Source organism: Podarcis erhardii (assembly GCF_964252035.2).
Source record: "Podarcis erhardii genome assembly, chromosome: 4".
Lineage (NCBI taxonomy): Eukaryota > Metazoa > Chordata > Lepidosauria > Squamata > Lacertidae > Podarcis > Podarcis erhardii.
In genome coordinates this window covers 35,320,510-35,344,750 of record NC_138508.1, presented here as the reverse complement: position 1 = coordinate 35,344,750, position 24,241 = coordinate 35,320,510, and the positions used below count along the sequence as shown (strand labels likewise).

The window sequence follows — 24,241 nt, the reverse complement described above, 5'->3', positions numbered from 1 at the left end:
GTGTGCATGTACACTTAAATGCCTCTATAGTGCCTTATTATGAATTGGCTTAGTGCACCTTATGCTTAAATCCTGGAACTCTAAATAAATCCCATTACTTCAGTGGAATTTACAAAGTAATTACATCCAGGTCTGCACAGCATGTGAAAACTGCCAAGCTGCAAAATTTAATCAGGAAAGTTAACTGAGCAAGTTTAGGGATCCATCTACACAAGTCTAGTGATTTAAGGATGTTGTGGGGGAAGGAGACGGGGATATTGCTACACCATGCATAATATTGTACTGCTGAAGATGCTGTGCCTTGTTAGATTACTGGCATGAGAGATTACAAACATTTTTAGGTATAAGAAATAAAGACTTACTCAACTGTATGTAAGCACAAATTATATGGGGGGGGGGGAATACATATTAATTTCTAGGTTGACATACTTCAGACCTTGAAAACCGATCATTAGAGACCTAATGCAATCTACCACATTTTAAGGGTTAGTCCATGTACTAATACTCCAAAATAATGGATCACAAGCACTGAAAACATATGCCATAATTTCTATGGTGACTAGGAGTCCGCCTTCTTAATGGACAGCCTGGTATTTCAATAAATAATACTGTCTGGGCCAGTGTCTGCTTTTCTGTAGGTCTGGTTCCAGACGTACAAAGAAGACAGGTGGTGATCTATTTTTACTTTAATTTTTAAAATTAAGTCCCACTGCATGTATTGGAGCTTCAAATGGCCCCTGCAGATGACAGTACATAGTGCCCAAGTGCACCCTTCCTGGGTGTGGAATGCCCATCCTCTGTGAGTTCAGGCCAATATGGGCTGTGTCAATTCTAACCTGGGCTCAGGGCATTTGTTCTGGAGACAACCAGGTACTTGGGATTATGACTGCAGGGAGAGGGCGTCCCTCACAGAAGTAGCTAGGTGAGGTATAGAACACTCCTTCAATTGCTGCCTTCTCCCAAGACCTCTGGATTAATTAAGTAAAATGAACTGGAGAAACTGACATGGAAAAGAATCAGGGTAGGAAATTAAATGGGGTTAAATTCATTGAATATTGGATTGGTCTGGGGATGTGTTATAGATCAAGAATTATTATCAAATTATTATCAAAGTATTAAAAAGAGACCAATTCTTACCTGAACTCTGGTTCAGAAAACTGACTTGCAGTGTCTAAACACGTTATTAAATCTAGAAATAAAAACACAGTGAAGAGATTGTTTTTCAAAAAGCAGGATGTCTATAATTAAGGGATGAAAAGTTTGAAGTAAAATTGATCTCCCTGAATCAACTCATCTGCAATTCAATGTAGTATGAGGCACTTGCTGCAGTCTGATAATACATCAACATGAAATAGTTCTTTAGCAGCATAGTAGAGAATTGCACATTTATAATTAGCTAGAGACCTAATAAGATCTATCGGATTATGAAAGTATTCATTTTAAAAATCCTGGAGCGAATGTGGCAAACATTAAATTAATCGAGTGAAACGAAAGCATGCTTAAATAGTTTGAAAGAATATACTACCCTTCAGCAGAAATTCCAGGGTAGCTCACAAAAAAGTCAAATGTGTTTAAAAAGCCTGAGAGAATAAGAATAGCCCCACTGACACCTCCAAGCATTGCTGGTGCACGGTGGGTCTTTATGAGGGGGGAGGGAAATACACAAATGGGGCACCACTGCAGTTCATATTATAATCATTACCCACATCTATCCCATACTGAAACCAGCCCAAACAAAGCAACAAAGGGGAGGGAGCACTGTAGTCTCACAGATCAATCCTATGCATCTTTACTTGAAATAAGTCCCATTGAACACAATGGAACATACTCACATACAAGCGATAGATGGGATTGCAGAAATGGAAGAGAATGGGTAGGTCACTAGGCAAAAACTGATGTAGCTGCAATGCAATAGTTGCTATCTGTTAGGAACCCTAGGGACTTTGTCCACTTTCAAAAAAACCCAGCTCTTTCGTATTTTGCATTGTCTTAAGGTTTTTTTTATATTCAATTGTGTCTGTATGCATTACAGTATACTGCCTTGATGTTTTATGAGTGGGCCATTTATAAACTTTATTCGAATCCCATATTGTTCTGCACCATATAAACCAAGTTATTATGCATCTTACTCTGTCTAGACGTGGTTTTGTAACCATCCATGCTTAATTCACTTTGAATAATTTATCAGTAATTGGGTAACAGAAAAGTAAGAATGAATTACATGCGGTAAGAAAGCACACTTAGTTGTGTGGAGTGCTTACATAGCACTAGGTAAGAAACATATAAATACCTGTTTTGTCAGTAGTTGAATAGGATGCGAGAAACCCATGTCCATAGAAGTGTATGCCACTCATGAATTGTACTGTAACTTCATTACCCTTTGATTCATTTAAATTCTCCATCTGTAAGCCTAAACCACAGTATTTTCCTGCAAGGAGCAGGAGGAAGACAGTTAATAAGCATTTATCGATTTAGTATGGATTTGCACATTCAGAACGTCTTTGACAGCTTCCCTGTTCAGGGAAGTTTTTAATCTGTGATATTTTAGTGTATTTCTGGTTTTTATGGAAGCCGCCCAGAGTGGCTGGGGAAACCCAGCCAGATGGGCGGGGTACAAATAATAAATTATTATTATTATTATTATTATAACGAATTTGTGAATCTATTTCTTATCATCCCCATAGTTTCAAGGCATTCAGAAATCCCAAAGCTAGGGTTTGTTTGAGACTAAACCCATATCCTAAATCTCCAAAAACACAAATTATCAGGGTGGCATCTGATGCTGAAGGAAATGAATTCTACTTGTACAGTAGGACTTCTTCCTTTCCACCCTCTATGTGCCTTTCTCAAGAGGTTCCCTGGCCCTTTAGAGCAGAATTTCTTATCATCTTGCAAAGGGGAGGAAGGTGAAATCCTGTTTCACAAGCAGATCTGTTCTGCTCATGCGAACACAGCACTGGCTACAACCTCCAATTCTGAGATGAAACCAGGACACAATTATTAAGGAATACTGAAGGCATGGTGCAGAGCAATTTTAGTACACTTCACCATCTCTACAACTGCTACCAAGTATCCAAATAATTACTATCCAGTCTCTTTGCCAAATACATGTACACCAATAATTTTACATTGTTTCCTATGCATTGTTACTCAGAAGGAATACCCACTGAGTTCAATGGGACTTATTCCCTGTTAAGCATTACTAGGACTGTAGTGTTAAAACTATTTGTGCAAGTGAAAGGGCTTGGCATGGATTGTGGAGCTGTTCTGAAGCACCAGTCACTCTGGAGTTTGTTTTTTTAAAAAAGTTCCCAGCATCAACAGAGTTGGCTTCAATACTTCATTCAAATGCTGACGCTCTTACACCACAATATATGCTACATCTACTTAAAAGTTTAACTCCTCCGCCAGCCCATTAGCTGCAGTCAACGTACTTCCACTGACTCTTATTTCTAATATTCAAAACTTACACTGGAAGTTCAGGGGGGGGGGAGTGGCTGCCTGTTTTAACCTTACCATTATTTTTTTTCAAAAAGCTCTCTCTCAGCAGAGCAAGACACACACACTGCTCAATCTCTTATGCAGCCACACTAGCTGGGAACAGCTGAGAGGTAAAGGGAACAAAAGTAGATAATTTATTTGGGCCAGTGAACTCAACTTGTAAAAGTGTTTAAGCCCTAATCAGGACTGGACGTTCCTTGCCATTTAAGGACCTCGTGTTTTCTTCTCTTTTTTACGAGTGAGTTTAGCTCACAGCAAGTCTAAGTTTTCATGCAATATCTAAGTAGAAGAGTCACCAAGCTTGATAAAAGCCTTCACGTTACAGATGTCGTGCAACCACATTCAATCTTCTGTCTAAAAATACACCATCAGAAGTAGTATCTAGGTCATGGGTTTAGAAGGAAGAAAAACAATGCAACAGATTTTTTTTATTAAAAAAAAATCAACAGAGAAAATGTCAGCTCTGTTGGTATCAATGACATTTTAAGTCTTTATTCCACTCTCCCCTCCCTTTTTTTGGCAGCATAGAAAGACATTCCCAGCACAGACTAAAGGTTTATTAAACGTTTCACAGTCAGAGATACAAAAGTAATAAAAACCACAGGATATTACTGCCACTTCATATATGTCAGATTTACCATCATATTGACAAATTTACAAGAAAAAGAATACGTTTTAAAATCTTAGAAAAATTCAGCTCTGGGAGTGACTTCCTTTGCCCTGCATATAATGTCTGTGCTTCTCAATCCCCAATCAGAGAACCATCACCATCTTTCTCTCCCAAAAGCCAGGTAACTTTATCACTACTTAGACACAGCTGCGTTTTGGCACAGAACAAAATAATGCCAGATACTATTGAAAAGGAGACATTTCTCTATGCAGTGCACATTTAAATTTAGAAGACCAGGATCCTTCGACCAAAAAAGAATTTGGAAAACAAATGTTTGCCATTATAAGATTCCTTCGAGCTCCTGTTTGAAAGTTCTAGCACCATAGCTCATTTGTAGAGTATGTGGTTCAATCCCTGGTGTTTTTAAATAGGGATTGGAAAGATTCCCATCTGAAACTGTGGAGAGCTGCTGCCAATCAGTGGTGATGATTTAGAAATTGATGGAACAATGAGCTGAGTCAGTATAAGGCAACTTCCTGTTTCCTATGTTCCTTTATCCTCTTCCTGATCATTTGAACGTCTTAACCCTGAGAAATTAATGATGAGCATATCTCCCCTGAAAGGCCACTCCACACACTTCTCTTTTAGTTGTACAAAAAACATCTTACACATACATCTAAAAATGTAAAGTGTAGGTGTTAAACTTATGTTTGGAGACACGTTGTCATAATGCTTGTGTTTGCAAGCTCAAGTCTGCCACGCTCATGCTTTACAGAAGGGCTGGCAAACCTAGTGTTGTCCAAATATTATTGGACTTGATCAGCCCCACCAAGCAAGATATGAATTGTACTCCAGCAACATCTGGAGGGCCCAACTATCCAGGGACACCTGTGACTGGCCGCAGCTCCCTCTTGAGAGCTCACCTCTGCAGGTTTTCCTCCATAATGTGTAAAATGGCTCTGATTTAAACAAACCCAGAGTAAGAAAATGTCCAATACTGATTATGACCAAAAAAAAATATCATTAGAATCCAATTAAATTTCTTCTCAAGTTTTGGGAAGAATGGATCGTGCAAATAATGCAGACATGTTTTTACTAAATAACAAACAAACCATAAAGGAGTATTTTTCCCCTGTTTCGAACAGCATAACAAGAAGAAGTTCTTACCTATTTCTGTCCTTGTGGGTCCAATTCCATTATAAACTCTCACGTAATTAAAATGGCAAGAATCTGAATCGTCAATATCGAAATCCCCAAATTTGAGCTGCACTCTCTGCTCAGGCTTTACTCGAATCTCCCATTCACACACAGTGCTGTTGGGATAGGCGTGCGGGTAGTTAATAGATGTAAAAGTCCCACTTTCAGGACCTAAAACGGTATGTCCACATCCATCACCTACAAAAACAAAGATTGACCTGTAGTGTGGCTTTCTCATGCATATGCTACTTTTAAATCAAGAATGGGATTCGAACCCACATCTCAGTACCAGTGTCAAAGCTGCAACTCTGTGCAAACTCACCCAGGAGCAAGCCCCAATGAACACAGTAGCTTGCCATGCAAGAGCAAACATACATAGAATTGTGCTGCATAGTAGCATTTCAGAGTTCAGTGCCTTATTTCTGCACTGGCTCTAGGCTTCTTATTTTTCATGTATAAATTCTGCACAAGGGAATATAAATTAGTAAACAGATATGCAAGTATTCTATCGTTACCCTCAGGGTATAAAAGCACCCTGAGGAGGACAAGTATTCTTCTTCTTTTAAAAAAGGCAATTCAGAAGTCCAAGTTTAAATAATATACATATTCCTTCTCCCCCTTTAATATAAACTTCCTCATGCAATTAATAAATACTCAGGTAACTTCACAGCTGTTGTGGCAATGAGGGGGCTCTGTCAGTATCTTAAGGGCTCTAAGACTCACCACAATGAATCTGGTACTGCATATGTGGGTCTGGAAAAATGCCCTCTGCCAGCTGTCTGGTGGGATTTCAAGTCCATGAAGCGGTTGGTAAGTCAGTTAAACTACAAGTGGGTGACAAACCATGCTGAATCCCATTGAACAGGACAAAGAAACCATTTGAAGGCCTATCCCTATAGCAGAGATGGCAGCAACACCCAGTGAAACCTTTTTGATCCAGAGTTGGGTTAATAATGGTCACTCATGAAGATCAACTAGCAGTAATCAGTTGGCTAGACATATCATGGATGAGCTTGTTTTAAATAGGTCCAGCCTGCCTTTATTTGTTTGTTTAAATGTTTCATAAACTGTTTAGTGCTTAAGTTGGGACAGGAACCAAACCAGGGGAACCCGGGGCAATCCAGTTGCTGTGTTTCCCTGAGTCGCTTTCAGACTCTTTTACTCTTGAACGTCAACAAAATTAATGTGGAAATTTAAACAACCACATATCAGACATCTGACTGGTTAGGGCCTGCAGAGGGAGGCAGGGTGGGTTGTGGAAGAGATTATAAAAGGCATCCTTACGAAACAAGAGGTTGTCACATTCCTTTTAGTCCTCCACTAAAAAATGCAATGAACGCCGGTGACCCTTTTATATTGCCTGGACTCAGCTAAGCTGAGGGAATGTCTTTCCACATACAAGATTTTTTATATGGAGTACTGCTTGGGGTTCCTCTTCTTTAGAGTTTAGATTGGCAAAGACCCAGGCAGGGTTTTGTAGCCATGACCCTTGGATTTTCCCCCTGCATCCAGATTCTTTTTGGGAGGCGGGGTGGGGGCAGGTGCTAAGATGTTCTTTCTCTTTTGCTTCAAGAGGTAACTGAAAACATTTAATCTGTGTAATGGTCTATTTTGTGGGGTTTTGTTGCTATCTGAGCATATTTTGCAGCTGACTTTTATTTCTTTAACCAGCACATAGTGCTATACCATTTCCCCTGAAACCAACCTGTTTCAAGCAGGACCTGGCAAGGGGAATGCTTCAGAATGGCTACCAAACACCTCTGTTATGAGTTGGAAAGACTAGATGGAAAAGTGCTCACATTACCCTATGGGACATGCTCAGGAACACTGCCTTTGTTTTTAACCTCCATACATTTGGGCTTCTGCATGTGCTCTCAAATGTGGGGCTGAAGAAACACATTGGAAAACTTACAGTTCCATATGCAGTATCTATACTCTATCCTCCTATTCCCAAATACTATTCACTTCACATAGTAAAAGATACGGCATATACTGTAATTGTCAAAAGGAAGTTCTCTGCAGTTCAAACTACTTGCTGAGAAGATGTTTATGTCATGTTTATGTCATGAATCAGCAAGTGTTGAATCCGCCACCCTTAAAGAACCCTGTGTCAATTTCATGGCAATGGAAACATTAAACTCTCATGACTAAATAATCTATCAAGTATCAGAGCATAATATACCATTGATAGTATTCTGACAAGAAAGCTAGCCAGTGCTTTAAAAGGCTCCCTTTAACATTCTTGGAAAAAACCAAATGCTTGTATTGATTGATTTATTCTGAGATGGCTTCACTGCATAGTTTTGTTGTTCATGCTGGCAGGGAGCAGCACAGGCAGAAGAAAAGAAACACGATTTGCTACGAATTATTTCATTAAAAGGGTCTGCATTCCTAGTAACTTATGCATTTCATGCCAATAGTTTGATCTGAGAAGTTAACGTTTTGATGCCAGAGAGCTCACTAGATAGAAAAAGATTACTTGACTGTAATTAGCCTTTGTGAATATGACTGCTCACTTAATCACACAACATAACCTTAACGTGATGCTAGCAAAGACTAAAGAACAAGTTTCACATATGACCCTATAAGGCAGTGCTGGACATATGCTTCCACATCAATCCTAAATCTCTAAATGCCAACCAACCTATTGTAGTAAAAACCAATTTGGCTGGCTTTATAAGAGGATCGGACAAATTCACAGAGGATGAGATTAATAGTGCCTACTAGCCGTGTTGGCGTGTTTTACCTCCACTAACAGAGTCAATATGCCTGTGTATTCCAGAAGCTGCGACTCACAAGCCTGTTCCAATCAAGCCCTGTTTGCAGGCTTCCCACAGCCATCTAATTGGCCCCTATGAGAACAGAACGCTGGACCAGGCGAGTTACACTCTTGATTGATAGTTACAGAAAAGAAACCTCACTGTCTTTAGGAGATACATTCAGCCATAGAGATGGCAATCTCTTAACTAGCAAGCTTCCAACAAGATGCAAAATACTCTCCCACAAATTATTCAAGATTTGCTAATATCATGAATTTTTTCTGTTATTTATTGGCCGGTTTTAAACTGCAGAGTACCACAGTTCTCACGCACATTCACTTGTGGTTTTTTCCACATAGCAATGCAAACACAAATTCTTTAAAGTTCCCATTGAGGATACCTTGCTGACTGAGAGTGAACTGAGTTGCACTGTGACTCAAAGTTGAAATCCCCTTTGTGCTCATTACCAAATAAGGAAAAGGTGCTCTCAGTGCAACCCCTGAAAACAAGGCGCCTGTTATATGGATCCTAACAACTAGAAACACACCATTAGCAAGCACGCAGACGGTATTTCTTCCCAATACTTCCCACATACAGGTGGGAGAAAAAGCTTCTTCTCTATCCTTCTGTAACCAATGAAGACAACAGACCAGAAGATTGTAAGGCAAAAGTTATTTGCTGCACAGCATTTGGTGGCAAAGCATTAGAAACCCTTTCACAAAATATTTTTTGTTGCTAGGGTAATACACGTGGCCATATTTTGAACACTGGCAATAGTTTTGCTTATTTACTGTGTACAGTACTATAGATTTACTATGCAGCTTGTGTGTTTTAGCCTATGGTTCACGACACATTTAGTTAACAGTTCCTGTTTCTGAACTTCCTTGAGGACAATCAAATTCTAAGGAGCAGGAGGCTTTTCTCATAACTTAGGACACACTCTGCTTTCAACCATTTATTAAAACCATACTGGATTGGTACCATATTAGCTTTGGTGCCATATTAGGTCTCCCTGGCAGAATTCTGAAAAATGCATATTCCTGTGATCGCAATTTGTTTTAACTATTTTTAATTTCTCAATTTTAAATTGTTATAATGCCCCTGGCGATTTGCTAGTGCAAGGTGGGTAATAATAACACAAATAATTTATTGCTTTATTGCTGGCTGGTTTTTAAAAATGTGCTACTTCTGTGGCAGGGTAAGCTAGAGGCTTTCCTTGTTAGTCACCAGAATCATGTTTCTTGCCATTCATTACTTGCGTACCCCTTTAAATATTGAACCAGACACATCAAAGTTTTAGCAAAATAAGATTTAAATCTCATTGTTGATACTTGACAGATATTCTATATAATTTTCAATTTAGGAGGGGACAAGATGGCAGAGGCATACTGCCCAATGTAGGGTGCAGACAACGGTTAAACAAGCTTTGTAAAATCCATGGTTTGAAGTTGACTTGTTTAGCAATTAACCATTTGCCTTTTATTTCAACCAGGATTCTTTGCCTGCATGTAAAACTAAGGCAAGTTTTGCTTTGGTACTCATCCAGTGAGCACCAGTGGAAGCACTGCAGAAGTCCATAGCCCAACTGGGCGGGTGAGGGAAAGGGGCCTGGTATATTCCTCAAGTTCACTGAGGCATATCTACACAGCAAGCTATGGTGAAAACCACCCCAGTGAATGCACCCACAATGTAGAGCTGCTTCACCTTCCTGGCAAAGGCATTTTGGCCTGTCCCTGGTGATAGTTCAGAAGTTCAGTTTGAAGTTTAAACTAATATCTGGTATCCATCTGTCATATCAGCTGGCATGAATTAAGAGGCGCCCCAAGATATGCAAGTGCAGCAATAGCTGCGGGATATTTTGAAGAGCAATACAGATGGCCAAGACCCATCTGGTTTTACAATGGCTGATCTTGGCTTGAAATCCGTGGAACGCTTGCATCCTCTGCTCACCAAACTTACATAAGGGTTCAAACCAGACTACTATTGACTGAAGAAAAATGCACGAAGTGGATTATTATTTTTTTCCAGATGATCTTCTAACCAATATCTAAGGATGGAACACAGATTTTGCAGTTTCCCATAAAGCTTCTGCATCAACAAAAACAGGTATGCATGCACACGTAAGCTCATACCTAGAACTAACTCAGTTGGTCTTTAAGGTGCTACTGGAAGGAATTTTTTTATTTTGTTTTGATCATGGCAGACCAACACGGCTACCTATCTGTAACAAAAACAGGAACGTTCCTGGAGTTAATATAGAGTTGAACCAATGATGGTCTCTTAATGCGCTTCAGGGAAGCTTCCAGCATATTTAAATAAGTGATTATAAAAAGAAACAAATCTGAATCTGTATTACCTTTTTTAAAAAATAAAAAAGGATGTTTTTGAAAAATGGAATCAGACTAGATCTGGAAATGCTCTATTAAAACTTTATGGGAGTTAAAAAAATAAATCTTATTCCTACAAAAAATGTCAAGTAAAGCTGTGCTCTTGTGGTGAAATACTGGGGAAAGGTGGCAGCCCTGAGTATATTCAGAAGAACATAAGAAAAGCCCAAAAGGTGATCTAAGTCCAGCATCCAGGTGCCCATAGAAAATCTGCAAGCAGGACCCGAATGCAACAGCATTCTTCCCACTTGCAGTTCCAAGTAACTGGTATAACACGAGGCATGCCACCTTATTGGAGGTAGAGCATAGCCATCATGGATTTTATCCTTTTTGAGGTGACTAGAACCATACACAGTATTTAAAGTGCTGTCACGCCATATCATTGTTGGAAAACAAGCCTTCTTCGGGAGAGACTGGCTCCTCTCCCAGGCTCTCAGCTTGCTTACCGGTGACCTCCCTGGCTGCAATCCCCGCAAGTCCAGGATAGGTCTCATTAGGCGACATCTCCCAGCATGGGAAAATGCACACCCCCTCCCTCCTTGCTTCCCAGCAGGGAAAGGAGATAGCCAGATATCTATTTACATCGCTTTATTTCTGACTTTGCAGCACTACATAAAACATGTCCGATCACTTCAGACTCCTTCCAGCAAGTGGCAGAGACTTCCTGTACATACGCAAGAGGAAGGTCTCATATTACACTCTGAGCAAATTCCGGTGAATTGCCCTGTGAACTGACTGTAACACTGTTTCCCACAGACAGCCCCATCATGTGATGTTTTCAAGCTATCAGATTGCAGCTGCGTTGCTTCCATATCGTAACAATCATGGCACTATGATACAGTGGTACCTTGGTTCTCAAACTTAATCCGTTCTGGAAGTCCTTTCCAAAACCAAAGCGTTCCAAAACCAAGGCACGCTTTCCCATAGAAAGTAATGCAAAATGGATTAATCCGCTCCAGACTTTTAAAAACAACCCCTAAAACAGCAGTTTAACATTTAATGCTATCTAACGAGACCATTGATCCATAAAATGAAAGCAATAAACAATGTACTGCAGTTACACAATCAATCAAGGTTCCAAGTTGTTTGAGAACCAAGGTACCACTGTACTGGCAGTTTTGTTTCCAACCCGTCCTAATATTCCCTGGAATTTGCCTTTTTCACAAATGCCACACACTGACTAGACATCATCACTTGAGCTATCCACTACTAACCCAAGGTCTCACTCCTAATCCGTCATCACCATTTCACAACCCATTCACTTATATGTGAAATTAGGAAGAAAATTGTTCCAGTGTACTTCTCCTTACACTTCTTAAGTAATTTGCCATTTTATTACCAGTTCTCCCAACTTGGAGAGATCCTTTTTGGGCTCCTTTTTGTTTTAAGCATAAAATAGTTCGGAAACTTAATTGGATATAGTGGGGGAAAGAGAGCATATGTCCCAATCACAATCCACTTCCATGGCAAAACTCAAATATCTGTCATTGTGTAATGCAGCAAGAACAAGTCGCTGATTTTTTTTAAAATATATATATATGACATATTATTAAAAAAATATGAAATATTACATATTGCACATTAAAAGCAAAACAAAAAAGTCCCAAATGTGTAGAAATGTTGCATTACAAAACAAAAACTAAAATAAAGTTTAAGAAGACTCATTGAGTGTTCTCTGGATTATGGGCTACATACAAAGCATACACCAATGCTGTCAATGCAAAACTATAATACACATTGTCATAGTTTTGCACAGTGTATCTGTCACATGTATTTTTAAAGCCACGTGTTTTGTATCTGCTTTGTTCTTGCAAGTCAGTATTAGATTTAACAACTAGGTACTCCTCAGATCCTCACAATAGCTAAATGCCTATTCAAAAGAAGACGTTCCAACTATGATCCATAGAGTAATTTGACTGCAATTATACTAGCTTTTTCCAAGTCATGAAGTACACTGAGAAATAGCTGTAACTACATTAAATGGCATCTCAAATGTGGATTTCAGTCCAACTACACAAGGCCATTAGTAAAACAACAACAACAACCCCAAACCTGCATAATTATAAGCAAGACGGGTCTTTGAAATTTTATTTATGTATTTATTACATCAAATTTACAAACTTTCCTTCCTCCCCAAAGGGATGCCTCACAATAATAATAAAAATTGTATTGTGATCCACATTCACATTCTGATATTCAGCTGCCACACATTGTCAAATGCGATTATTTTTCTTTAAATGTTTGTTTATAACAGTTTAGGAAACAGTTTGGCTTCCAGCTTTTAACAGACAGCTTTTCTAGAAGTGTCTGTTAATGAGAAATGTGAATGCACATGACAGCTGAGTACAGATATGGATATGAATACACAAAATCTGCCAGGCAATCTGTAGCAAGTACTTACAGAGTTAAGATTCACAGAAGGTTCATGAATGCTTTCAAACTCATTAAAGACTGATAGCTTTGTCTATTTTCTTACACTCAATAGAAAGAAGGTAGATTTTCCTTTTTGTAAATTTATACTGCATAACATACACTAGGTTTGTCAAATCACAATCATTATCTCCTCTTCCTCTAGCATTTTCTCTCAGGAATTAGTAAAATGTGGGATCTACTTGCAAGCAATGAGCTTAGGGTCAGCCTGCAAAAACTCCTTTTCAGGAAAACTAGACAAGTTTTTCATCAATTTGGGTTTAAGATTGTGGGGAAGAGATTGGAACCAAAATTAAGAGCACAACCCTAATCACGCCTTTTCAGAAGCAAGTCTTATTTAATGGGGCTTACTCCCAGGTAGGTAGAGGTAGACTGCTGCCTAAGTCACCAGCTGCCACAAATGCGAAGGCACTACAGGTGAATGAAAAAGCTGCTTCTGTAGGTTGGCATCTTACCACCAGCCAGGCCCTGATTCCAGCTGCAGCTCCTTCTTCCCACTTCCTCTGGAACAAAGAGCCTGAAAAACCTGAACTATTCCAGGGACCCACAACAGTGCCATGAACATTTCCCTAATATGTTGCATTCTTTTGTAGAGTTCCATTGTAAACAATACTGGCTGAAAAGCAGAGCTGGGCAAAAATGGTCTCTCAAAATTCTCCATCCTACTTGCAAGGTGGAGAAATTAAGATTACCTTTCTCTGAATATTCTCAAGGGTTATTTCTCTGTTTCTTGGAGGTGATGCCTCCCACTATCAACAAGTGTATCGAATGCCTGACCACCATTTTGCAGCTCCCATAATGCCCCCAAGCTAGCATCATTCCAGGACACTGGTAGGCAGAAAGAATGGTGGCAACCACAAAAAATGGCTGAGAATATTCCAAGAACATTCTACAAAATGGCTACCTTTTTCAGGGAGTGGGAAAAGTAAGTGATCAGAAATTATTTCAGGGGGGGAAACCCTTAAATAAATAAGTAAGTACCCATATGCACATTTAATTCGTTGCACATAAGCAAATTGTGCAAATCGCACAACAGGACAGTATGTATTTGTTTACGGGAAGAACTACCCTAGGAGTTGTCCTTGGGTGTCATATGCTACACCAGAGCCAATGTTTACCACAACAGAATTCATGATCATTTTGTGGAGTTTTTTGACTTGAATGGAAAGGGAAAGGTATAAGAGTACTTTTCTCCAAATGTATTCTCTCAGGGAGAATAGTACAGAAATAGGAACTCCCACCACCACAACCCACAAGCTCTACTGGGGAGATGAATTAACATCAATTCTGTTAACTAGTTTTGAAGTCTACAATGCTTGAAGCTTCATGAACTGACCAACTTTCATCCTTTTACTCTAAAATAAGAACTCATTCAAACAACAACCCTACAATATCCATATAATGTAATGCCTCATCTAGCACATTATATGGCAGTTTTGAAACAAGGTTTCAGCTTTCATTCTCTATTTTCTCATTTGTGTCCTGTAAATAACAAGAAATGCAGTCAGATGCAACTGAAAGAGAACACTAAAGAGCAAGTTTCAGGGATTTCCTATCCCAAACTCATCATCTTTAGTTAATCTATGCCTACACTCTCCTTTCTTACTGAAAGCTTTACAAAAGTGACACTACACATTAAAAACCAGCTTTAAATCATTCTTAGACACTGCCTATTCTTCATTATGTTACTTAATAATCTCAAAATGTCAAGCTGGAGGAAAATGGGAGTTATTTCAAGTATCACTCCTTAAAATTCCTCAGGCTATTCCCCTTTTACTTTCTGAAAAGAGAAGGGCTGGGTCTTGAGCCTTCTTGGAATTTATATCTTATTTGGCTTGCCCCCTACCCAATGGGGCCTACGGAGATTAGCAATGGAAATGCTATCTGGATACTCTGAGAAGCACTCAAGTCAACACAACTGAAAGCTGGTTCCAGCGCGGGGGAAAGACTTCAGATATCATCACATTTCAAACATCACTCCTTCATTTCGGGGAAGATATCAGCACGAAGATATCAGCACCATGCAACATATGGATGCAAAGCACTTTGCACGCACACATGTGGCGTCGGTGGGAAGCTTTTTTTATCCTCGCTGCCCCCAACCCGTCGTGCGTGGCGTGGGTTACACGCGTGGGGCGGCATGGCCCTTTGGCAAAGTTGGAAGCCAGAAGTGCAGGCCGCTGAGATGCAGCTGCACGAACACGAAAGACCCACTGGCAGGGCCCCGTGGACCTTTCGCTCTCATGCACCGTTAAGCACTTGTTAAAAAGGTCAAGCAGCAGCCCTGCTTTTTTCTCCTCGACGGGCTTCGGAGGGGAGCTTCCAAGAGCTCGTGGGTAACTGAGGAGGCGCTGTCGGGGGGCAGAGTCCCCTCAGGGCAGGGAGTCGGCGAAGGAAGCCCGCTGACGTGGAAAAGCGGGGTGCCCCGTGGCCACCTAGGCGCCCCCTCCCTCCCCAATGCCCGCGACGGCACCTGAGAGAGTGAGGGGCAAGGAAGGGTGACGTCCCTCCCCCCCGGCGGGCTTCTGGGAGGGCGCCAAGCAAGAAAGGCGGGAAGGCTGCTCCTCTGGTCCCTCCCCTCCCGACGGGGCTCCCGCACGCACCTTTCTGCGCCGCCGCGTCCCGCCTGAGCAGCAACAGGAGGAGAAGGAGGGAGGCCAGCGCCGGCCGGGTCCCCCGGGGGAGCGGGCGCTCCGGGCTGCTCACCATACCCCGCGTCTCGGGCGCAGCAGCCGGCAGTCCGAATGCATCCCGAGCCGCGCTGCTCTCGCCTTGCCTCCTTCTTCGCGCCTCCTCCCGGCTCGCGCGCCGTCCCCGCGCGGATCCGTCCAGCCGCCGCCGCCCCCTCCTCTTCCTCTCCTTCCCCCACCCACCAACCCGCACGGCGCGCTCCCAACGCCCCCGATGGGCGCAACCACTTCCGGGTCCGCTGCAGCCGCCCCTTCCCCGCCTCCGGCAGCCGAAAGTCCCCCAGCGGAGCCCGTCTGGCCGCTTAACCCCCCTCCCCGCCCGCCCGCCCGCCTCCCGGAGTTGAGGCGCCCTCCTGCGCTGCTCCGCGGGGAGGAGGGGGAAGGGGAAAACACGAACAGAGCAACCAAGAGTCCTCGGGGTACTTGGAGGCGAAGGGGCGCGTTCTGGCCAAAGGCCTTGGTGGACTCTGCCCAGGAGCCCCCTCGGTTGGGCGGATGGCGTTAGAGCGAAGCTTGTGGGAATGGCAGAAATGCATGGCGTGGGGGGAGGGGGGCCAGGTCGTTCCCCTCGGGGGCGGGGGAGAACATCCTCCAAGTTAGTGGTAATTGACTCCAAGGTGATGGAAGGGCACCCTTCACACGTGCTCAAAAACAGTTTCTGCTCAGGCGAGGTTCCCTGAGCGTGGAAATGGGCTTTTGGAGCTGTTGGCATCCTTCCGGAGTCAAGATGCCAGCTGGCTAGCCCCCAGCTGGATCATGCCCTTCCAGCCGTGAGGATTCCCCCCCCCCCCCCATCTCTGGTGCGACCTAAATCAGCGACTCAGACTTCAAAAGCTTGAGCACACTATATTAGCAGAGCATACTGCGCAAACAGAACAGGCGTGAGGCATACTAACAGCTAAAGATTTATTAAGCATAAATCAGGACAAAGAAAACATGTTGTTTTCCTTCTCAGAGAGACAGTGAAAAAGCAAAAGATATACACAAGGGGAAGTTCCCAACAGACTGTGCTGGAATGTAAACACGTGGGACAAGCAACAGTTCCATGTCTGTAACTAAAGGTGGAATGGGAATTTCCAACAGGGGCTTCCTTGTGAGTTGCCGTTCACGGCCTAGTATTGTCTAGAATCGATTGACATTTCTTAAAAGTGTTATTGCGATCACGTGCTCTTTAGCTCAATTTTGCATGTTTTCTGTATTTTACAATCCTCCAACCCTTTCAAGGTGTAGTCAATTTAATGGTGAGTACCTGCACCTATTTTTCTAGCAAAAAAGGCACACACACATATATATTCTGCTTAACTTGAAAACAGACAAACCTGGATATATAATAATTGTGGAACACGCTGCAGTCTCCTATCAACAAACTATTTAGAATTTATTATTGCTGCTTTTGACTCAATCTGTAGGGACAAATTATGGCAAAAACTATATGACACAGATATTGATAGACGACTTCTCAAAATACTTAGAGAATTACATTCAGGCACCACAGTTAAAATCAGAACTGGGATGTCAGGCAACTATACTGACCCATTGCCACTGGGGAAAGGGGTTAAACAGGGCTGTTTGTTAGCGCCGTTCCTCTTAAATTTCTATATAAACGACATTGTTCAACATATGGCAAAGTATAAGTTATCAGCCCCTGCCCTGAAAGGCAAACACCTGAATATACTGCTATATGCTGATGACATGGCGGTCATGGCACTCACTCGAAGGGGCCTACTCAGCATGCTGGAGGGACTCGCAGCTTATTGTTCCCAAAACTCTCTAAAGATAAACTATGATAAAACAAAAATTGTGGTATTTACTAGAGCTCGCCACACATTTAGATGGTCTCTAGATGAACACAAAATTGAACAATGTCTCCTCTTTAAATATCTTGGTATCACTTTCCAAGCTACATCTAGCTGGCTTGCCCACTTCAAGACTGTAGCCCTTCTAACACGTAGGACAACTGGTGCTCTGCTCAGCTTTTTTTATTCGAGGGGAGGGCAACTGGTGACCCCGGCACTAAAAACTTTTGTTGGAAAAGTGATTCCACAGATGTTATACGGAGTAGAACTCGGGATGGAATCAGAAGCTGTTAGAACGGCTTGAAATCTTCCAAAATTTTTATCTCAGAAGAATTCTAGGCCTCCCTCAGAGTACTCCGGCAGCTCTCCTAAGAGTGGAAGTAGGATTACCTTCTGTGTCTGCCAGGGCCCACTTACGATTCTTGCGTTTTTTCACCAACCTCATAGATGCCCCGAACACCCTATTGGCTAAACAAGCTTTTGTATCATTACAACATAATACCACTTGGCATAAAAGTCTACTAGACATTCTATCCAGATACAACCTACCTGAGTTTAACACTCTCAAATTGTGGAGCCCTGATAAAGTTCGGGAATGGATCTTTGAAAAAGACGCCTTTTTGGACTCCATCAAGATAAAAAACTCTGAGTTTTCCTACTGGTTCCCACAAGTAAAAGCAGTCAAAACCTGTGCCAACTACTTGGTGGAGATCACTGATCCCACCCTTCGGAGAGCTTTCACCATGGCACGGTTTCAAACATTGCCAACTGCTTATCTGACCAGTAGATACACAAAAACCCCAGTTGAACATCGTTTATGTCCTTGCCTTATGAAAATTAAAGAGGATCTTACACATTATTTCCTCTATTGCCCCATTTACTCGGGCTTTAGAGACGCATTGCTGCAAATTATACCCAACTCTATAACCAGTCCTGAAGATAGAGTGAAATTTTTGTTAGTTGATGCAAACCCACGCGTTACCCATGTGGTAGCGGTCTTTGTGATGAAGGCCATGAAAGCCAGGGAAAGATTTATGGTCGACAATGTAAAGACCCCTTCATCGTCTGTTTAACTCGCTGCTCATTTTCCCTCCTTTTCTATTTTGTGGAAAGAAGGTTTTGTTGGCATAGTATGTAATGAATTTTAATATTTTTAACTATTGTAGTGTTGATTTTTGTGCACAGGCATGGTCCTCACAATAAACGGATTTGATTGATTGATTGATTGATTGATTGATTGATTATTGCTGCAATAAAATAATTAGCCAAAGAACTGCTTCAGATTTTCACTCTCCTGCAATGGAGGCACCAACTTGGTGAATAATATTTGGATTTCCCTCAACAGCTGAATAAGGACTGTACATTCCTCACGCAATAAAACTGTTGTCCTGAAAGGCTCTAACTGTAGAGTCTAGTTCTGTTGCCGGGAAGACTTGTGCTGCAATAAACTTCTTAGAGGCCATAGCTGTTCTTGTTTAAGAGACACTGCCATTAGGGTTCTTATGGGCAGCTGGTATATGTTGCAACATATAGTTAACATGAGCAATCTATTTGGTTTAAAGCAAATACATACTATATAAAGTAGCTATGAAACACAAAACCAAAAATATTTAAAAAGCAGAAGCTTCTGAACAAAATTTTGCTTTTGCATTTGTCTTGAGTGCGTGGAAGTTCCACATGCAGGAATCTCTCTTTTAAGTGCTCAGATCAACATGAGATAACCATAATAGTTTCTTTGATCTGTTTTTATATGGCAAATTTATTTGATCTCCATGTGACTGACGCACAATTTTAAACAATTTATCTATTCCTTCCTTCCTGTCTGCACATATATATCTAAAGATATTTTTCTTCCCCAAGCAAGTATTTAGTTGGATTGGATTAACAACACAATTTCTTCTCACCTATTTAGTGAAGCTTTTTGTGTGTGTTTGTTTAAAGCACGCCCCACTTTTTCCATTTGTGGGCTAAATCTGATATTCTCAAGCTCTTTTCCCGGCAGACACTATATATGATACAGTCTTGAAAAATAAACAAGAAATGGTTTAGTCAAAGGTATAGCGGTACCATCTGAATGTTCCAGACTGCAGCTTCCATCACCTCCAGTGGCGTAGCGTGGGTTGTCAGCACCCGGGGCAAGGCAAGTGATTTGCGCCCCCTAACCCGTGGATTTGCGCCCCCTAACCCGTGGATTTGCCCTAACCCCAGAAGTTGCGCCCGGTGCGGCCGGCCCCCCCTGCACCCCCCACGCTACGCCACTGATCACCTCTGATCATTGCCCATGTTGACTGGGGCTGATATAACATCTGGAAGATACCTCTGACAGTGGTTCAGAGTACAAGCTATGGTGCTGGATGTCCCCAATTCAAATTTCAGCTCAAATATAAACTCACTGCTAAGCGTCAACTCCACATCTGTAGTTTGGAGATTACACAACTGGCTACCCTTACATGGTGCCAAATACACATTAAATTAAAAAGCTATAATTTCAATTTATTGGACCCACTTTAGTCACAGAGATCCTCTTCTATAACCTAAAACAATGTGCGCCTGTAAAGAATCTCATCTGCATTTAGTGTGTCCAAAACACAGACAAAAAGGTGCTACATGTCATAAATTGCAAAAAGTAAGGAACATTTTATGAACAGTAGATACATGCCAATTAAAAGAATCATGCTCCGTATTGTAGGGAGATCCAATTCTATTCCTCTCTAAATACCATTTTTTAATGTGATTTGGGAGAGACTTTCCCAGTCTCAGATATGGTAAGTAGGTAACTGAACATGAAACAAATCAGTTAATTGATTTATGAAAAGTTTGCATGTTCATCTGCATCCTAGCCTAGCTTAGCTCCATACCATCTAACAATATACCCCCAGAGCAACCTAATAAAAGCATCCCTCTTGCTGGTAGGAGCCAGGAAAGATACATGCTAAAGTCCTTGCTAGTTTTTTCATGTACTGTATTACAGTGGCGTAGCGTGGGTTGTCAGCACCCGGGGCAAGGCAAGTAATTTGCTCCCCCTAACCCGTGGATTTGCGCCTCCTAACCCTAACCCCCAGATGTTGCGCCTGGTGCGGCCGCCCCCCCTGAACCCCCCACGCTACGCCACTGCTGTATTCTTTAAAAAAAACCAACAAAATAAACCCACTGGTTCAAAATAATAGCCAGAACAGACACACAACAGGTGCTATCAATGATAATATAAATTACCAATACCTCACCTTTATACTTCATTTCCTTTGGGTTATTTTTGATGTTGTTGTTTCTCATGCATATGACTTTCTCTGAATTGAAGTTTATTTTCAAACTTGAGGAAGTTTGGCTGGAGAGCTTTGTTTTAAAGATTAACCCACCACTATTTACACAGAGATTCCCTTGTACAATAATCTGTTGTGATTCATACTTCTCTTCTTGCTAATTCTATTTGCATATGTTGCCTGTGTTTTTGGTGCTTCCCTAACTTTTAAGGTTGCCAGGGCTGCTGCATGGGACCCGTGCGCGTGTTAAGGAGGCAACTGGCGGTGAGGCACTGCTCCGGCGAGAACGGAGCTGGTTTGAGGGTAAGGGCTGGTGTGCAAGGGGTTCCTTCACCACTCTCCCACCCTCCAGCAGCTTAAAGGGGCAGCGTGCCATTATCAAGCAGCCGGCGCCAGCGGTAGCAACCGTGTTACCAGGGCTTTGTTACACGCACACGCTTTTACCTCAGGGCTCTTCCCGCCTGGCCGCTTCCGAGCCTCGGGCCTTGCGGGTGGGCCAGGTTCAGGACCCTGGCGGACTGGATCTGGCCTGCAGACCGTAGTTTGAGGACCCCTGACCAAGCAGTTATGTGCTAAGAAATACCCCCCCCCAATCTTTCAGTTGTAATGCTACCTAACTTTAGCTGAGCTTTTGTGATATGGGTGCGTATCTTCTGTGTCAGCTATGGGCATGCTTACTAATCCTGCATGGAAGCATTGCTTCTCTATATGGGTCTACTTTAGTGCATCAAAGCAAATGCAATCTGCATTGTGACAATATATTTCAGATGAGTAATTAAAGACCTTTCTAACAACAGTGAGAATGCTTGGGCAATGGACAAAATGTCTTATAAAAGTTGCAAAAACTATTTTACGTCTGGATGTTTGAAGAAGGGTTCAGTGGCATCAGAGGTAGAGTTTTCCATCTTATTGCGTTGTCTCTGTTTCTCCTACCTCTTAATTCTTCTACACCTCAGTTTGGCTACTTCAAAACAGATTAGGTCTTGCATCAACTACTAAGAAGGGATTCTTTCTGCATTAAGCATTTTATTGAGCTCCATATTTTGCATTATTATCTCTTCCTTGTACATAAAGCTTTCAGTTTTTCACAGGAATTTCATATCCTGTACTGCCAGAGAATGTGTCATTATTAGATTGCACACAAGGAATCTCTGTCTATCTTACTTTCTCTCTCTCTCATTTCTATTATTAAGCAGTATATTATTGCCTTTGCTGACAGCTCAGAATTTAGTTCAGGACTCTCTGCTATTTGAAAATGGAAATGAATCATATACATGGGCAAAATGGCGCTCACCGTATTAGCAATAAATGTGGCCACATTTAAACCATGCATCTTCCGCAAAGCTTCCCCTTTATAGACCACAAAACATTAGTTTACCTAGTTTTGACCACAGCCTGCTGCAGTACTGTGAAAACTGCTTCCATTATATTAATGGGAGGGCAAAACATAACTATTAATGGTTTAACAACATGATCAGAAGCAGGAGAATTCATTCACAACAAAATCATAACCATTGCATCTGTAAACTGCCTTGATTCATCTCTAAGCATTTCCTTAGGTATGAATGCTTACTCCAAATACTATGCAGGATTTATTGACCACCTCCAGTGTATTAGGTACTATATAGAGTGGGCAGATTTCAGGCTTGTTTGATTTGTTATGGTTAGAACTTCAAGATTCATTTATCAGAACCAAGTGCACCATGGGAGAGTGGAATCGGTCACCTACTGAACCCCATGAACTCAAACACTGTGTACTGTATAGAAATACACAGCTACATGTGAGAACCATAGATTGGAGTTTCTAAAACAAAACTTTCAAAGTGGAGAGTACAGCTGCACAAATACCTGTTCAAAGGCAGCCAGTGAATACCCATATTTTACAGGTCAGGAACCCTGAGGCTAAGGAATAAGTGATTATTTGTTTCTTTGTTTGAATTTGTTGCCTGCCCGTCATTGCAAATTCCCAGAGCAGTGTGCATACAATGTATTTTAAAAAATCAAATACCAGTATTAAAACACCCTAATTAAAACCACACAGAAATTTGTATAGTGCAAAAGGCATGGGTGGGAGAAGGTAAGGTGTGGAGGGGAACAACCTATTCTAAAACTTGCTGCCTAAAGCTTGGGTGAACAGATTGTATATAGCACTAGAAGAACAGCACTCTCTCTCCACTTGTGATTCCCAGCAACTGGTGTTCAGAGGCTTCCGAGGGCCTGCCCAAGACATTTTGGCAACTGAGGCAGATCCCAAAATGGCATCCTCACTCCCCGCCAGGGAAGAAGAGATGAGGGAGGGTTTGCATCAGAAATAACGTGGTGGGAGAAAGATTGACATCAGGATCTGTCACTCCAGTGAATTCTGCCACCTGAGGCAGTTGCCACACATTGCCTCATGGGTGGGCCAACAACCCTGCTGCTTCCAATACTGGAAGTAGTACCCAACCATCATGGCTTGGTAAAGGTAAAGGGACCCCTGACCATTAGGTCTAGTCGTGACCAACTCTGGGGTTGCAGCACTCATCTCGCTTTATTGGCAAAGGGAGCCGGCATACAGCTTCCGGGTCATGTGGCCAGCATGACTAAGCCGCTTCTGGTGAACCAGAGCAGCGCACGGAAACGCCGTTTACCTTCCCGCTGGAGCGGTACCTATTTATCTACTTGCACTTTGACGTGCTTTCGAACTGCTAGGTTGGCAGGAGCAGGGACCGAGCAATGGGAGCTCACCCCATCATGGGGATCCGAACCTCCGACCTTCTGATCGGCAAGTCCTAGGCTCTGTGGTTTAACCCACAGTGCCACCCGTGTCCCCATCATGGCTAGTGGCCATCAATAGCCTTATCCTCCAGGAATTTGTCTAAACTCCTGTGAGTATGAAGCATGACAGGTAGACATTCTCCCTTCTTGCCCATGACCCTTTCACAGGGGCTGGGGCTATGCGTGGAGGTCACTGAATTTGAGAACCCATGTTGCTTCAGTTCTGAGCAGCTGCTGTAGAAGAATGTCATAGAGGCCTTTACCGTGCAGCATTTCACATTACACCAACGTTTGAAAAAAACAAAACAAAACCCAAGATGCTTGAAAATGACTTATTATGAGCTGTTTGTAAATGATAAGTAAATCTGGGGCCAAGGAACAGTAGCATTCACCAAGCTGTTGTGGTTTTTTTTTTTTTAGTTCAGTATTCCATACATATGCTTGGTCCTGAGCAACCGTTAACAAGGTCAGCTGCCTTGAGAATTTAGTTTGGGATCATTTTGTTTCCAAACAGTATCAGAGTTAGGAACAGCAAGCAGGCACAAACAGTCCCACCAGAAGCTGTGAGGAAACATCTGGTGATATGATCTGTTTCAAGGCTCTGAGAGGAGCATAATGTGCTGTGCTAAAATGTATTTCTTCTATCTGTGTACCACAAAGTTGCACAGAAAGCAGGTCACCAGGTCTCCCCTTTTTTATAAACTCATTCTGAGAGGTTTTAGGTGTTTTCATTAAAACCCATATCCCAGGGGACCTCAAGAGTGTGTGTGTGTGTGTGTGTGTGTGTAAAAATGAGTGTGTTTGCAGGCATTTTCTTTATACGTGTATTATTTTTATTTCTTTATTTTTTGCAT

General features: G+C 42.0%; 1 protein-coding gene across 3 annotated transcripts in view; it reads right to left on the bottom strand.

Annotated features, from left to right (window-relative positions):
• DCBLD2 (discoidin, CUB and LCCL domain containing 2) overlaps positions 1 to 15,895 on the bottom strand; it is a 37,643-nt gene extending 21,748 nt beyond the window's left edge. The window contains exons 1-4 of one of the 3 annotated variants that reach the window (XM_081859707.1): positions 15,488 to 15,895; positions 5,279 to 5,506; positions 2,291 to 2,428; positions 1,138 to 1,189 (exon numbers count right to left, since the gene is read on the bottom strand). In XM_081859707.1, the coding sequence (XP_081715833.1) occupies positions 1,138 to 1,189; positions 2,291 to 2,428; positions 5,279 to 5,506; positions 15,488 to 15,593 (524 nt within the window). In that variant the 5' untranslated portion in view covers positions 15,594 to 15,895. Of the gene's footprint in view, positions 1 to 1,137; positions 1,190 to 2,290; positions 2,429 to 5,278; positions 5,507 to 6,031; positions 6,069 to 15,487 lie in introns of those variants that run through there. The other 2 variants (XM_081859705.1, XM_081859706.1) reach the window with 2 other exon arrangements.
• Positions 15,896 to 24,241: the final 8,346 nt, after the last annotated feature.